The following is a 17,920-nucleotide window of genomic DNA, read 5'->3' as shown; positions in this document are numbered from 1 at the left end:
ATACCCAAATTTTGGTATGTCCATAAAAAGGAATAAAGTACTGATAACTACAACCTGGATGAATTACAAACACATGCTTAGTGAAAGAAACCAGTCACAAAAGATCACACATTATATAATTCTGTTTATAAGATACATCCAAAATGGGTAAAATTTGCTTCTGTCTCTACAAAATGTCTCTTTGTAGAGACAGAAGCAAATTTTGATGGTTACCAGGGTTTTGGAGTGGGAAAAGTAGAGTGACTTCTTAATAGATAGGGGGTTTTATTTTGGAGTGGTTGAAAGTTTTGGAACTAGATACTGGTAGTCATTATACAGTGTTGTGAACGTACTAAATGCAGCAGAATTAAATGCTTTAGTATTAATTTAAAATTAATTTATGTAATATGAATTTCACTTCACAAAAAATGTTAATAGTGGCAGGAATAGATTATAACATTGATTTTTAAAAGAATCCATGAGCTTATACTCATACTAAGAAACACTTAAATAGGGGTGTGGGATAAAGGGAAGAATATGGAAAAGAAGTCTGTACTTAACAGAAGAATGGTAACTGGTGAATGTATAAAGAATGGGGTTTTTTAAATCACCACTTTGCATTTATTATAGTAATGACTTAGTAATAATTGCTGAAACCATTGAGTGAAAAATTGTTGCAAAATAGGATATTCATAGTCTCACAGTACAACCATATTGATGGTATATTGCTTGCAAAGGGAAATGGTATCCTTATAATAAAGACACCTGACAGATACCACCTAAATCAAGTGATCAAATTTAACACCACTCATGTATTCTAAAATGGTTTATCAAAAAAGAGTGAGTGCGAGAGTGATTAAATGTGGCAGCATGTTAACAGTAGGTGAATCTAGATGAAGGGTATATGGGTGGTCATTGAACCGATCTTGGAGTTTTTCTATACATATTAAATATTTCAAAATAAGAATTTACAATCCCACCAACAGTGCACTAGGGTTCCCTTTTATCCACAACCTCTCCAACGCTTGCTGTTTGTTGCTTTGTTTATGATGGCCATTTTCACTGGTTTAAAGTGGTATCTCATTGTGGTTTTAATTTGCATCTCTTTGATGAATGGTGATGCTGAGCATCTTTTCATGTGTCTCTGGACCCTCTATAGGTCCTCCTTGGAGAAGTGTCTGTTCAAGTCCTTTGCCCATTTTTAAAAAAAGATTTTGTTTATTTATTTATTTTTAAGTATTTTGTATTGGTTATACTATTACAGTTTTCCCAATTTTTACCCCTCCACCCTGCCCCCCAGCCCTCCAGCATTACTCCCCCCTTAGTTCATGTCCATGGGTTGTACATATAAGTTCTTTGAGTCCTCTATTTCTTAGACCATTTTTTATCTCTCCCCGTCTATTTTATGCCTACTAATTATGCTTCTTCTTCCCTGTACCTTTCCCCCCCATTCCTCCCTTCCCTCTCCACACTGAAATCCCTCCATGTGATATCCATTTCTCTGATTCTGTTCCTGTTCTAGTTGTTTGCTTAGTTTTGTTTTCGTTGTTTTTCTTTTAGGTTTATTTGTTTATAGTTGTGAGTCTGTTCATATCTTCTTTTTTATCTTCTTTTCCTTAGATAAGTCCCTTTAACCTTTCATGTAGTAATAGCTTGGTGATGATGAACTCCTTTAACTTGACCTTATCTGGGAAGCACTTTATCTGCCCTTCCATTCTAAATGAAAGCTTTGATGGATACAGTAATCTTGGATGTAGGTCCTTGCCTTTCACAACTTCAAATACTTCTTTCCAGCCCCTTCTTGCCTGCAAGATTTCTTTTGAGAAATCAGCTGACAGTCTTATGGGAACTCCTTTGTAGGTAACTGTGTCCTTTTCTCTTGCTGCTTCTAAGATTCTCTCCTTCTGCTTAATCCTTGGTAATGTAATTATGATGTGCCTTGGTGTGTTCCTCTTTGGATCCAACTTCTTTGGGACTCTCTGGGGTTCCTGGACTTCCTGGAAGTCTATTTCCTTTGCCAGATTGGGGAAGTTTTCCTTCATTATTTGCTCAAATAAGTTTTCAATTTCTTGCTGTTGTTCTTTTCCTTCTGGCACCCCTATAATTCCGATATTGGAAGGTTTCAGGTTGTCCCAGAGGTTTGTAAGTCTCTCTTCACTTTTTCATATTCTTGTTTCTTAATTCTGTTCCAGTTGAATGGGGTTTTTTTCCTTTTGTTACAAATCATTGCTTTGGTCCTGGCATCCTTGCTGTCCCTATTCGTTCCCTGAATATTTTGCTTTATTTCGTTTTGTGTGTCTTTCATTTGTTTTTTTTCATTTTTCGACAAAACTCAATCAGATCTGTGAGCACTTTCATTACCAGGGCTTTAAATTTCCCATCAGCTAGGTTGGCTATTTCCTCTTCCCTTAGTTCTCTTTTTGAGGTTTTGCTCTGTTCTTTCATTTGGGCCATATTTTTCTGTCTTGGTGCACCTGATAAATTGTAGGGGGCAGGGCCTTAGGTATTCACCCAAGCAGGGCAACCCTCTTTGCTGCGCTGCAGGGCTGCCTGTGGGGGAGGGACCAGAGAGGGAACAATGCAGCTCATCCGCTCATCTCTAGTGCGCTTTCCAGAGGACTTCTGTGAGACATGGAGTTTCTCCCACTGCAGTAACCCCCTCCATATTCCACAGTCAACTCTGAGTCTGTTTCTCCTTCAGCCAGCCACATCCTCGTGGTCTGCCACCTCACGTCAGTTTTTTTGAGCCAGTCCAGCCAGTGTGGTCCACCACCTTACCAGTCTTCTTGTTCTGGTTGATTTTTTCTTTAACTCCTTGGTTGTCAGAGTTCCATGCAGTTTGAATTTCTGGCACTTCTGGTTGTTTATTGATTTTAGATTGGTTGTTATCCTCCTTTTGGTTGTGTGAGAAAGTGAAGGGTTTCTACCTCCGCCTCCATCTTGGCTGTAACTCAGATTTTGTTTCTCAAGTCCTTTGCCCATTTTTTAATTGGGTTGTTTGTCTCCTTAGAGTAGAGTCATGTGAGTTTTTTAATATATTCTGGAGATGAGACCCTTGTCTGAGGTATCATTGAGGAAATATGTTTTACCATACGGTTGGTTCTCTTTTCATTTTAATGCTGTTTTCTTTAGCCGTGAAGAAGCTTTTTATTTTTATGAGATCCCATTTGTTTATTCTTTCCTTTATGTCCTTTGCTCTAGGGGACATATCAGTGAAAATATTGCTGCGTGGAATATCTGAGATTTTTCTGCCTGTGTTCTCCTCTAGGATTTTTATGGTGTCACAACTTATATTTATGTCCTTTATCCACCTTGAATTTATTTTTGTGTATGGTGCAGCCACTATGGAAAACAGTATGGGATTTCCTCAGAAAACTGAAAATGGAACTGTGTTTTAACCCTACAATTCCACTGCTAGGATTATATCCTAAGAATCCTGAAACACCAGTCCAAAAGAACCTATGCACCCCAGTGTTCCTAGCAGCATAAGTTACAATAGGCAAGTGCTGGAAGCAACCTAAGTGCCCATCAGTAAATGAATGGATCAAAAAAACGTGTTACATTTACACAATGGAATACTATGAAGCAGAAAGAAAGAAGGAGCTCCTACCCTTTGGGACAGTGTGGATGGAACTGGAGAGCATTATGCTAAATGAAATAAGCTAGGTGGTGGAAGACAAATACCATATGATCTCACCTTTAACTGGAACCTAATGAAGAAAACAAACAAGCAAGCAAAATATAACCAAAGACAATGAAATTAAGAACACATGGACAGTAACCAGAGGGGAGATGGGAGAGGATAATGGGGAGACAAGGGGGAAGGGTTTTCAGGAACAACTATAAAGGACACATGGACAAAAACAAGGCGGGGTGGAAACAGGGGAGGAAGGTGGGGGTGGTAGGGGGCAGGGGGAGAGGAGTAGGGAAAAGGCAGAAAACTGTATTTGAACAACAATAAAATTCTAAAGTATTTAATAAAAAAGTAAAATAAAAAAATAAAAACTATTTGCATACACACACAAAAAAAGAAAATAAGAATTTGGGGTACAGATAAAATTTGAGTATGACTTTCCCTTTTTAATAGTCTTGTCTAAAGATATAACTCCTTAGCTGGATATTTATGGATCTTCATGATCTAGCCCCTGCTTATTATCACAGTCTTACCTCTTTCCATTGCATTTCTCAAACTAGTTTAAACTTGAGGTATTCCACACTTCTTCCCCGTTTTCAAATTGTCAATGATCACTTTTTACCTTTTTGACTTCATACATGTTATGTGGTTCTCCTTGAAATGTCCTCTTGTTTTAGCTTAACTCCTAGCTGTCCTTCTGAACATTATGCAGTTATGATCTCCATGAACTTTTTCTGTTTATCCTGGACCGAGTGGAGCCTATAGGACATTGTTCATTCATATGCCTATTATACTACTTATGATGTTGCACAGTTTATTGGCTGAGTACTTATATGTCTCACTAGACTGTGATCTTCTTGAGTCCTTGGACTGTGATTTATTTTTCTTCTTGGTATCCACAGTACGTATAAGAATACATGCCTACAAGTGGATGCTTAATACATGATTTTTAAATAAATGAATAAATTTCATCACTTATTCTAATTTAAAAGAGGCCTGTTTATCCTTTTTTATTTTTTAACTTGATGGCAGGATATATCAGTTATATATTTATGTCGTGTTTTGTTTTCTTTTATTTTTTTTGCCAGCTTTGTAGTTAATAAATTCATGAGAAACAATAAGTATTTTATAGAACTTCACAGGACTAGTACTGCTAGATGATTATGATTTAAAAGAAATAACATCTATATAAAGCACACAGCATAGTGTGACAGAGTAAGCTCTACTTTGGGTCTTCGGTCCTCGTTAAGAATTTAATGAAATCTAAAGAAAACAATGAACCCTTTTTGTAAAAAAATATAATATCTACAGAAAGTTTCACATACAATTCTGGGTAGTTCACGAACCCTGTGAATGATTATTTATGGCCCCAAGTTAAGAACTTGTGTTTTAACTCAATGCTGGCCTCAGGTAACATCCTTCAGTAATTCCTCACCTCTACCAAATTAGGAAAGGAGTGAAAAAGACGGAATGTGTTAAAATTTTTTTAAAGAATCAGGATTTGTTGGGATTGATAAAAACGTATTGGAAATGAAAGCAAACTGAAAATCCTCTAGCCCACTTTTAAAATTGTAAGTTTTCTTTAAAACAATTCTTGATCTCAGGAAATCAAGAACAAAATAGTAGAAAAATCTAAAAAAGAATAATAGTGAAAATACTGGATATGGTTACAGCTGAGTTAAGTAAAATTCACAGTCTTAACTGCATATATTTCTAAAGAAAGAATGGAATAGAGTGTTCAACTGAAAAAGTTAGAAAAACATCATGGTAAGCCTAAGGAAAATGGAAGGAAATCAAAATTAATGCATTAAAAGAAAACTACTTAGATAACTACTATAGCCTCCTGACAGGTCTCCCTAGGACTATCTACATAAGTAACATTGATCATTGCCCTTAAAATTGCTCACAAGACCCTTCCTAACTGGCTTGTGTCTATCATTAAAAATTTTAATAGGCACATTCAAAAACTAAAAACAGGTGAAATTAATTGTAATAATGTTTATTTAACTTAGTATGTCCAGAATATTATTTTAACATGTAATCAATATAAAAATTATCAAGAAGATATTTTACATTGTTGAGGTTTTCTGTACTCTCTGAAATCCAGTATGTATTTTACACTTATGGCACTTACAAATACAGACTAGCCACATTTCAAGTGCTTGATAACTAGCCACAAGTTAAATTCAGAAGCAATAGAAGATAGTCACAAAGGCAAAAAATAGATAACGTTGGCTATAAGAAAATAAACAATTATATTAAAAATTAAGGAAGAAACAAAATAGAAATATATTTGCAGCATAATATAGTATAATATTATTACTATTATTAATATGCAAAGAAATAATACAAATCACTAAGAACACTTAAGACCCCAAAAAGATAACAAACAGCCAGTTTACAAAAGAGCTAGCAACAAACAAGAGATACCATTTAACCTCACTAATAATCAAGTATAGATTTAAAAAATAGTAATATACTATTTTCATCTATCAAGTTAGCAAAGATTTTAAAACTATAATTTCCAGGGTCGTGGAAAATGCAGTCAAAGGGTGTTCTCATCAAGCATGGGTGGGGAATATGAATTAGTAAAACCTTTGTAAAAAGCAGTTTAGCAGCAGACACAAAAATTCTGTTTCTGGGAATATATTATAATTATATAGAGGGAAAAACTGCATACCAAAAATTTCCTTATTAGAGAAGGTTAAAGTATTGTAGTTTATGGTATAGTTGTCCGATGAAATACTGTGAGCAGTAACACGGAAAGTCTTTCTATAATATTAATCTGGAAAAAGATACAGAATTGGAGATCTTATATCTGTGTTTATGGAGAAAAATTAAGTCTATGTGTAGAGAACAAGACTAAGATATTTATCAGAATGTTAACAATGTTTATTTTAGGACCTCAGATTACTTTCCAGTTTTCTGTTTTTCAAATGTCATAAAATCAGTATGTATTACCTATATAATAAAATACAATACTTAAAGTGGTAGGATTCTTAAATATGATTTGAAAAGTCATACTAATTCAAATATGCTCTACCTGTAAATGTATACTATATTTTAAAAAGCTCAGTACTTAGCAACTGATGAACTAAGCATAGGTGACCCAAATATTTTGTGGTTTGATTCCATCTTTTTTTCATAGTGATATTTATTGACTTTCCAATAAAAGTTAGCCACTATTTTTTTATTCCCTTACTTTTGGCTTAACTCTCACCTCCAGAAAAGTTAAATAATAATTTTTTAATTAATGTATAAAATATGTAATCCCCATTTTTCTTCCCAGTTTAATAGGGTTAAATAGCTCACAACTATGCTCTTACTAGCAACATTTAATATCTTGATATACTAATTTGCTCTACTGTTGTTTTGATTAATACTTCCTCCCTTCATTTTAAGGTTATTCTGGTACAAGTTAACCCAGGAGAAGCATTTACAATAAGAAGAGAAGATGGACAGTTTCAGTGCATTACAGGTAGGAATGGCAATTAATTATTGTTTGAGACAACAGAAGAACTTACGATACATAAAAGTATATATGCTTCTGGTTTCTTCCTTTCTTTTTCACTAACACTACACCAAAGCAAACTTTGAATACCTTATGGCTTAAGTATTGCAGTAGCATCCTAATTAGTTTCTTTGCTCTGGTTTCTTGATTAATCTTCCTATAATATTATATTGTTTATGTCAGTTCCCTGCTCAAAAATCTTCAGTGAATCCAGTTCAGGTTCCTTGGTCTTTTTAAAAGATCGTTTTGTCTTTTGGACTTTCTTTCCACTTTCGCTTCAGTACTGTTTTATATCTAGCTTGTTAACTTGTTCACTAGGTCTTGAATCTCTTGTACTTACTGAGTGCAATCTCTTGTATATTGTTCTTCTTACCTAGAATTCATCCATATCACTACCACCCCCCTAGTCTATCCATAATTCAAGACTGATGTCAGATCTTATCTTTAAAAGGTTTTTTGTAAAGTTTTTAGTGAGTATTCTCTCTGCATTACTCTCTAGCCACCCCACGCACACGCCTGTGGCAAACAAAAATGTCTCTAGCTATCAGCAGATGTTCCCTGGGGCACAAAATCAGTCCCAGATGAAAACAACCACCCTATGTGAAGGCAAGAGCAAAAAAGGTCACTGGCTCTGTAATTAGAGAACCTGGGTTTAAATCCTAACTCTGTCGTTTATTGTCAGTATAAATTTTCATATGTTATTTAACCTCTATCGGGTATATTTCTTATCAGTAAAATTTCCATCCTTGTGGTAATAGTACACCTCAGAGGATAGTTGTGAGGGCTAATTAATGTGCATGTAAAGCAGTATAAACCAGACCTGTCACATATAAGACACTCAGTAAATGGTGATGTTGGGTGCTGTGGTGTTGCTTAATACAAAGTTACCCCCATCACCTGTGAAACCCTGTAATACCTATTATTGTGCCATTCATTTAGCAAATATCTATGTTCTTTTTAGAACATTCCCTCTAGTTATATTTTTAAAAGCTGTTTAAAAATTTTTGTTGTTTAACTTGAAATGTTCATTCAATCTCTTTTGATTTTAAGCATTTTGAGGGCAGGTGCTATTTCTTATATTTCTTTGTATACCCTTCCGTTATTGGCCTTCTACATGTTCAGTACCTAAATAATAGTGTTGCTTTCATTTGAAAATAGCACATTAGAAGTAGGGTTTACATATGCTTCATCATCCAGCCTAGCATACTTCTGAGAATGAAAGAGACCCTAGCAATTACTCTAAGGCAAGTGGTATCAGCCAAGATTGTCCCTGGCAAACCAGGACTAATGGTACCTCCCATTAACCTGGTCTGTCTACTTGACTTAATCCAAGAAGAAATAGACCTAACTCTTTCTAGAGAGGCAATTAGCTCAGTAATTACAATAAAAATTTTTAACCTGCCAACTACACCTTACATGCCTTAGAGTTAGCACTTTCTCTAAGTTAATATAAATCTTTTGTGTGGCAAATAAGATAACTTCAAAATAGGAAGGGTCCACATACTATGAGCTTAAAAGAAACCACATAGTAGACTTTTAGGCAATATAATAAACTCTGCCTGTCTTCACTTGGCAATTAGGTTTTCATAAAAGTTATTTTTATACTGGGTACCTCTTAGAATGTAAGTTTCTAAGAGAGCACTCACCTGAGGTTTGTTTATACATCCCTTTTCAAATTGTTTACAATAAATATTGTTTATAATGGAAGCATTTTAACTAATATAACATTGGTTTTTTAAAAAACATCTACAAATGAGGATACTATACACATTGCTATTTTAGTGTGACTTAAAATACAAAAACTGCTGGTTTTTAAATCTTGTATTTTAAAAGTCAACTGTAACTACAAGGTTTAAATTCCCTCCTTCATAGAATCAATTAAATTGATTTTTATGTGGCAGTTACCCCTTCAGTCAGGACCAAAAAAGCCAATCTAATTTATAATGTGCCTGTAGTACTAACAGTTTCCTAATAGTAGAAACTGCCTACCATGTGAAGATATTTTTAGGCAGTAGAAGCAGGAAACCCCTCTCTTTGTGTTACCAATTATAAGAGTGAAAGCTTTGTTTTAAAATTATGAGGCAGAGTTTTTTAAAACACAGGAAAGGATAAGGGGAACCAGACAGAAGTAAAAAGTTCTTTCCTCTGTTTGTTTTTATTAATCCCAAATTGAAATATGGGATATAGGTGGAAAGAATGAGGGATTGGGGTTTAAGTCTTTGTAAAGACCAGTGTGTCCTCAAGCCAAGCAAGAAAATAAGGTAGGATGAGAAAAGAATATAACTGCTGGAGCTCATCTTCCTTTTCTTCCCTTTGCCATCACTAGTTTCTATCACATGGCAGTCATCTTCCTGAACTAGTTCTGGAGCTAGGTAAAAAAGTAAGAGTAGAAGTATAAGTGGAGGCAGCAGATAAGAGAAAGTTTTAAGGGAGGAAAATAATGTGCCAGTGAACCTGAGAGAAAAATGGGACCCTATATCCCTAAGGCCATCAAGTTAGGAAAGCTTATCTTTTCACAGCCACTATACTAAAAAAAAAAACCCTCTAGTGAAACCTAAAGAATTGCCCTGGCCAGGTTGCTCAGTTGGTTGGAGCGTCTCATCTTGTATGCCAAAAAGGTTACAGGTTTGATTCCCAGTCAGGGCATATACCTAGGTTGTGGGTTCATTGTGGGTTCGATCCATGGTTGGGGTGCATGCAGGGGGCAACCAATTGATGTTTCTCTCTCACATTGATGCCTCTTACTGTCTCCTGCCCCATCGCTGCCTTCTCTGTCTCTGTAAAAAAAAAAAAAAAAAAAAAATCAGTAAACATATCCTCAGGTGAGGATTAAAAAAAAAAGAATTGAGGTAAATCTAGTATAAAATAAGCATTTGAATTAAAGACTTCTTTTTAAAGTAGTTTTATTACCTATCAAGAATTTATAGAAACAAAAACTAAGTTAAAAGAGATTATAGGGGAATTTAGAGATCTAAATAATCCACTTACTTTAGAGGAGGTTCATAATTTGTTAGTTAAAGCTAGTTATTGATTGTCAGGGCTCAGCGTAGTACTTTTTCTGCTAAAGCATACTGCTTGGAGAGACAGATTGCTAATATTTTTTCATGAATTTACTAAGTATCTATTGAGGTATGCTGTACCAGCTCCGGGGGACTCAAAGAAAACTAAGACACAGGTCCTGCCATTCAAGAACACAGTGTAGTAAGGAAGAAAGAGGGAAAATTAACTATTGTGTTACGGTATAAAAAGAACCATTAGAGACATGCATAAAGTGTTATGGGAGCATAGGAGGGGTGCTGTAATGCAAAGTAATATGTTAGGGGAAAAATTCTTCAAAGAGAAGGTGACGTGACCTTCTTTAAGCAAAATAGTAGTTGGTCAAATGGGAAAAGAACTCAAGAGAGCATTTTAGGCAGAGGGAGCAGTGCACAAAAGCAACAGAATGAAAGAATAACTTGACTTATTTGAATAACTGCAAAGAGATCAGAATTGCTAAAAAGTTGTATACAGGGGATGTGAATGGAGGCAAACCTGAAAATGTAGTCAGAAATTAAAATGGCTTCATTGCCATACTAAGAACTTTATTGTAAAGGTGAGGGAGAGCCATTGAAGGAGATTATACAGGAGAGTTAACATCCATTTTATGGTTGGGAAAGATGAGTAATATCTTCCTGTTTTAGATTACCTGTTAACTAAAAAATCTTCTTACTACAAACATCTAGAAATGTTCAATGAAATGTCACAAATATTCTTGTAAATGTGTTCTCTCTCTTCCCTCTACAACCCCCCCTAAAAGAAACCTTTCATATCAAGGTGACTCCTCTAATTCACAAAGTGGCTTCAGATCCTATGTACCAAAACAAATGACAGTGTCCACTATATGCAAGAGCGGAGGACTTAACTTTGTAAATACAAGTTGCTTATTTTAGTAGAACTAGAGGTAAATATGAGTCACCTAGTAAATCTCATTTGCAAAAGTGAAAACACATGAAATCTTAGACTACATAAGTAAATATAAATTCATACAGGTGACTTAGTAGTATGGTTTTATGGTATCCTTTCAACATGTTTTTAAAAAGTATTGACAAATAGATTGAACCCAGGAATGTACCTAGGAAAGTATAGAATTGTGAAATTATTATAAAAGACTATAAAATTATGTGAAAGATATTTAACTTAGCAAAAAGCTGTGACATGGAAGGTATTGTTTTTCTACTTTTTTAGAGGGCAGACTTTATTTAAGCTAACAGGTGAGAGTTAATGGAAAGCAAATTTTGACTCAAAGGGAAGAACTATCCAACAATTATGGCTGTATATAAATGGAATCATTGCTCTGTTATGCCAGAATCCCATCATTTATAAGTTCTTATGCAATGGTTAGATGATTTTATGAAAAGTAATTCTTGCGCAGAAGAAGCTTTATTGGTAATCATCAACATTCATTCTAACCAAAGATTCTTCGATTCAAAATAACCAGTTAATTATACTGAGACCTCTTTAGTTAATTTTGGGATGAAAACACTAAATGAAAGTTAAATTTAACAAGTATATCTGTGCACAGACACATTTATAAAGTGATTGAGCCAGTGATTGGTTATTGTTAATAGTAGACCCATAAACAGGATGCCAAGTAGTTAATTTATTAATTCACATTTCCCTTTTTTAATATACAGGATCTGGCCCAAATAACACCCCTTTTTATTGCAAAATGTTTTATTACAAAATCATAAGCATGTAATTCTGTAACATAACAATATCATGCTCAAACACACCTATAACATTTTAGGTGAAATGTTCAAATAAACAGTAAATTATTATGCACATATTTTTAGCATACCAACCACACACAAGCAGGCACTACTTCTGCCAGACCCTGTATTTTATTGATTATGCCATTATATTTGTCCCAGTTTTACGCCCAGTGCCCCCCTCTACCCGGTACTCGCCATTACCTTCGATAATCCCCGCTTTAGTTCATGTCCATAGGTCATACATATAAGTTCTTTAGCCGCTCCATTTCCTATATTGTTCTTAACATTCCTTTCCCTATTCTGTACCTATCAATTAGTACTTCTTGTTTTTAAAATATGTAATCTTTATTAAATTTTTTTCATTACCATTTAGTCCCCTTTTAACCCCCTCTACACAGCAGTCACCATACTGTTGTCCATATCCATGAGTCCTTTCTCTTTTTTGCTCAATCCCTCTATCCTCTAACCTCCCCCCCACCCCAGCACTAGCTGTCATCCTGCTCTCCATCTATAAGTCTTTCACCATTTTCCTTGTTAGTTCAGTTTGTTTGTTAGGTTCCACATATGAATGAAATCATTGTGGTATTTGTCTTTCTCTGACTGATTTATTTCACTTAGCATAAAGTTCTCCTGGTCCAACCATACTGTTGCAAGGGGTAAAAGTTTCTTCTTTTTCACAGCCAAGTAGAATTCCACTGTGTAAATGTTCCACAGATGTTTTAGCCAAACATGTATTGATGGACACTTGGGCTGCTTCCATATCTTAGTGATTGTGAATAACATTGCAATGGTCATAGGGTTGCTTATGTTCTTTCATATTAGTGTCTTGGGTTCCTTCAGATATATTCCCAGAAGTGGGAATGTCGGGTCAAAGGGTAGATCCATTTTAAATTTTTTGAGGTATCTCTATACTGCTTCCCACAGTGGCTGCACCAGTCTTCATTCCCACCAACAGGGCAAAAGGGTTCCCCTTTCTCCACATCCTCACCAGCACTTGTTTCTTTATTTACTGATGATGGCCATCCTGAAAGGTGTGAGATGGTATCTCATTGTGGTTTTTGTTTGCATTTTTCTGATGATTAGTGATGTTGAACATTTTTTCATACGTCTTTTGGTCATCTGTATGTCCTCTTTGGCAAAATATCTGTTCAGGTCCTTTGTCCATTTTTTAATCGGGTTGTTTGGTTTTTTTGGTGTTGAGCTATGTAAGTACTTTCTAAATTTTGGATGTTAACCCCTTATCAGGTGTATTGGCAAATATGTTCTCCCATTCAGGGGGTTGTCTTTTAATTTTGTTAATGATTTTCTTTGCTGTGAAAAACTTTTTAGTTTGATGAAGTCCCATTTGTTTACTTTTTCTTTTGTTTCCCTTGCCTGGAGAGATATATCTGATAAAAAGGTTTTATGAGCAATGACCAATAATTTGATTCCTGTATTTTCTTCTAGGATTTTTATGGTTTGGGGGCTAACATTTAAGTCTTTGATCTATTTTGAATTTATTCTTGTATGTGGTGTAAGAAAGTCTAGTTTCATTTTTCTGCACTATCTGTCCAATTTTCCAACACCATTTATTGAATAAACTATCTTTATCCCATTACATGTGCTTACTTCCTCTGTCAAATATTAATCGACTATAATGGTTTGAGTTTACTTCTGGGCTCTCTACTCTGTGTCTGTTTTTATGCCTGTACCATGCTGTTTTGATTACTGTGGCCTTACAGTACAGCTTGAATTATGTACTGTGATTGTTCCAACTTTTGTCTTTCTCAGGATTGCAGTTGCTATGCAGGGCCTTTTGTAGTTCCATATAAATTTTTGAAATATTGGTTTTAGTTCTCTGAAATCTGTCATTGGAATCTTTTAGGAATTGTTTAAATCAATAGATTACTTCGGTAGTGCGGACATTTTAATGATGTTGATTCGTCCTATCCATGAGCATGGTGTATGCTTCCACTTGTTTGTATCTCCTTCAATTTCTTTCTTCAGTGTGATATAATCTTCCAAGTCCAGGTCTTTTACATCCTTGGTTAACGTTATTCCTAGGAATTTTAATCTTTCTGAAGCAATTGTGAATGGGGTTGTTTCTTAATTTCCCTTTCTGTTAGTTCATTATTGGCATATAAAAATGCAACTGATTCTGGGTATTAATTTTGTATCCTGCTACTTTGCTGAATTCATATATTAGTTCTAATAGTTTCTTGGTGGAATCTTTGGGGTTCTTTATGTACAGTATCATGCCATGTGCACATAAAGACATTTTTACTTCTTCCTTTCCAATTCGGATGCCTATTTCTTCTTCTTGTCTGATTGCTGTAGCTAGGACTTCCAGTACTATGTTGAATAAGAGAGGTGAAAGGGGACATCTTAAGGGGAATGCTTGTAGTTTTTGCCCATTGAGTATGATGCTGGCAGTGCGTTTGCCAGGGATGGCCTTTATTGTGTTTAGGTATGTTCCCTTTATTCGCACTTTGCCTAGAGTTTTGATCATAAATGGGTACTGGATTTTATCAAATGCGTTTTCTGTATCTGTTGATATTATCATGTGCTTATATCCTTCATTTTATTTATGTGATCAATCACATTTATTGATTTACAAATGTTTTACCAGCCTTGCTTTGCTGAAATAAATCTCACTTGATCATGGGGTGTGATCTTTTTGATGCATTGCTATATTCGGCTTGCTGATATTTAATCGAGGATTTTAGCATCTATGTTCATCAGTGATATTGGGGTATGATTTTCTCTCTTTGGGGTGTCTTTATCTGGTTTTGGAATTCAAATAATGCTGGCCTTCTAAAATGAGTTTGGGAGCTTTCCCTCCTCGTGAATTTCATGAAATAGTTTGAGAAGTAGAGGTGTTAGTTCTTCTCAAAATGTTTGGTGAAATTCACCTGTGAAGCCATCTGATCCAGGGCTTTGGTTCATTGGGAGTTTTTTGATTATTGCTTTAATTTCATTAGGTGTAATCTGCCTATTCAGATTCTCTGAATCTTCCTGATTCATTTTTGGAAGATTGTGTGTTTCTAGGAATTTATCTATTTCATCCAGGTTGTCCAGTTTGTTGGCATATAATTGTTCATAATATTTTCTTACAATCCTTTGTGTTTCTTCGGCATCAAGAGTTACTTCTCCTCTTCCATTTCTGATTTTATTTATTTAAGGTCCTTTCTCTTTTTTTCTTGATGAGTCTGGTTAAAGGTTTGTCAGTCTTGCTTTTCAAAAAGAACAAGCTCTTTGATTCATTGATCTTTTGGGTTTTTTGTTTTTTTTTTTAGACTATTTCATTTATTTCTGGTCTGATCTTAATCATTTCCGTCTTCTACTCACATTGGTCTTTGTTGTTACTTTTCAAGTTTCTTGAAGTGTAAAGTTAGATTGTTTATTTGAGCTTTTTCTTGTTTTTTGAGATAGGCCTGGAATGCTGTGAACTTCCCTCTTAGGATTGCTTTCCCAGTATCCCACAGATTTTGGATTGTTGTGTGTTCATTTTCATTTGTTTCAAGGTATCTTTTGATCTTCCTTGATCTTATTGTTGACCCATTCATTATTTAATAACATGTTATTTAGCTTCCATGTCTTTGCATGTTTTCCAGTGTTCTTGTGATTGATTTCTGTTTTCATAGCATTGTAGTAAGAGAAGATGCTTGATATGATTTCAGTTTTCCTAAATTTATTGAGACTTCTTTTGTGACCTACCATGTTGTCTACCCTAGAAAACGTTCCATGTGCACTTGAAAGTTGTGTATATTCTGCTGCTTTGGGGTGAAATGCTCTAAAGATATCAATTAAATTTATTTATTCTGGTGGTCATTTAAGGCTGGCTGCTGTCTCCTTCTTGATTTTTCTACCTGGGAGATCTATTCTTTGAAGTCAATACATTGTTAAAATTCCCAACTATGACTGTATTTCTGTTTAGCTCTCCTTTTATTTCCATCAAGATTTCTTTTACTATATTCAGCGGTGTCCAACCCATTGCTAGTGGGATGCTTGTGGCCCTGGATGGCTATGAATGTGGCCCAACACAAAATTGTAAATTTACTTGATACATTATGAGATATTTTTCTTTTCGTTAGTATTTGTGTATTTAACATGTGGCCAAAGACAACTCTTCTTCCATTGTGTTCTGGAGATGCCAAAAGGTTGGACAGCCCTGCACACATTTAGGTGATCCTATATATTGGGTACTAGGGTTGTATTCTCTTGTTGGATTGTTCCTTTTATCGTTATATAGTAGCCTTCTTTGTCTCTTACTGTAGCCTTGGTTTTAAAGTCTATTTTGTCCAAGTACTGCTACTCCAGCTTTTTTGTCTTTTACATTTGCATGAAATATCTTCTTCCATCCCTTTACTTTTAGTCTGTATCTTTCAATCTGAGGTGGGTCTCTTGAAGGCAGCATATATATGGGTCTTGTTTTCTTACCCATTCAGTTATCCTATGTCTTTTGGTTGGAGGATTTAAGCCATTTACTTTTTTTTTTTTTTAAGCCATTTACATTTTAGGTGATTATTGATATGTATGTAATGCCATTTTGTTGTTAGACTATGTTACTCTGTGTTTTTTTTCTTTCTCTTTCTCTCTTTTTTCTTCTTAAAGCAAGCCTTTTAACATTTTTTGCAGTACTGGTTTGGTGTTAACAAACTTCTTTAGCTTTTTCTTGTCTGGGAAGCTCCTTACTACTCCTTCGATTTTAAATGATAGTTGCGCTGGGCCCAGTAGTCTTGGTTGTAGGTCCTTGCTTTTCATCACGTGAGTATTTCATGCCCCTCCCTTCTGGCCTGAAGTGTTTTTGATGAGTAATCAGATGACAGTCTAATTGGTGCTCCCTTTGTGTAAGTGCTTGCTTTTCTGTCGCACTGTCAGGATTTTCTCATCTCTAAGCCTTGGCATTTTAATGATGATATTTCTTAGTGTAGGCCTCTTTGGGTCCAACTGTTTGGGACTCTGTGAGCTTCCTGGACTTGTGCGACGTTTCCTTCACCAGATTAGAGAAGTTTTCGGTTATCATTCCTTCAAATAGATTCTCAATATCTTGTATACTCTCTTCTTGTATTCCCATGATGCAGATGCTGTTACACTTCATGTTGTAAAATGTTTTTAAGCTCTCCTCGTTTTATTTTTTTTTCTAATTGCTGCTCTGCCTGATTTTTTTTCTACCTTAACTTCCAAAGCACCGATTCAATCCTCTGCTTCATCTAATCTGTTGTTTATTCCCTGCAGTGTATTATTTATCGCAGATATTGCATTGTTTATTTCTGAATAATCCTTTTTTATGGTTTCTATGTGTTTTTTCATGCTGTTGAGTATCCTTATAATCATTACTCTAAATTATATGTGAATTGCTTACTTCCATTTCATCTAGTTCTTCTGGAAAATTCTCTTGTTCTTGCATTTGGAATCTATTTCTTTGTCTTTCCATTTTGGGTGCTGCTTTGTATTTTCTGCCACTGACGGTTAAACCAATCAGCTGTCAAACAGATCAGTTGTTAATCTAATCAGTCTGTGATTAGCAGTCAGGCTTAAGCACCACAGGGTGGGGCAGAGTAATTCTTGGGGATGGAGGCCATTGCTTCTCCTCAGGTTGATGCCATTCACAGAGAAGTGCTGTGCTTGAGAAAGATTACTGATGCAGTATGGTGAATGATTCAGCACAGGTTTCCTGGTGGCCTTCCCTGATTTCTCTCCCAAGAGCCACCAACCCTAGACTCTTCTCAAGCATCTCTAGCCCACTCTGCCCTCTCATTGCCAGCACCAAGGGTAAGTGGCTGCAGTCGAAATTTTATGCTTTGGCCCTTTAAAAGACTGCATCTCCAGCTGTCTTTCCCTGGTCAGCAGAACCCCTGTGGCTTTTCTAGCTGGATGTTAGTTGGGATCCTTTCAAGCTCTGGTGCTGTAGGCTGGGGAGCCCAGATTGGGGTTTAGAACCCACACTTCTCAGGGGAATTCACCTGGCTGCTGAAATATCCCTCTTGATTTTCAGCTGCTACTCATGGGAGCCCAGCCAGCCCTCTCACATCTCCTCCACACTCTCTACCAGTCACGTTGTGC

General features: G+C 35.6%; 1 protein-coding gene across 9 annotated transcripts in view; it reads left to right on the top strand.

Annotated features, from left to right (window-relative positions):
* FNDC3A (fibronectin type III domain containing 3A) overlaps positions 1–17,920 on the top strand; it is a 220,035-nt gene that overhangs the window by 91,319 nt on the left and 110,796 nt on the right. For all 9 annotated transcript variants that reach the window (XM_024569673.3, XM_024569683.3, XM_045202567.2 and 6 more), the window contains one exon: positions 7,016–7,091. In XM_024569673.3, the coding sequence (XP_024425441.2) occupies positions 7,016–7,091 (76 nt within the window). The remainder of the gene's footprint in view (positions 1–7,015; positions 7,092–17,920) is intronic.

This window comes from Desmodus rotundus, chromosome 13, assembly GCF_022682495.2.
Source record: "Desmodus rotundus isolate HL8 chromosome 13, HLdesRot8A.1, whole genome shotgun sequence".
Taxonomy (NCBI): domain Eukaryota; kingdom Metazoa; phylum Chordata; class Mammalia; order Chiroptera; family Phyllostomidae; genus Desmodus; species Desmodus rotundus.
Note: the sequence above shows the minus strand (reverse complement) of the source record. Positions and strands in the feature narration are given on the sequence as shown.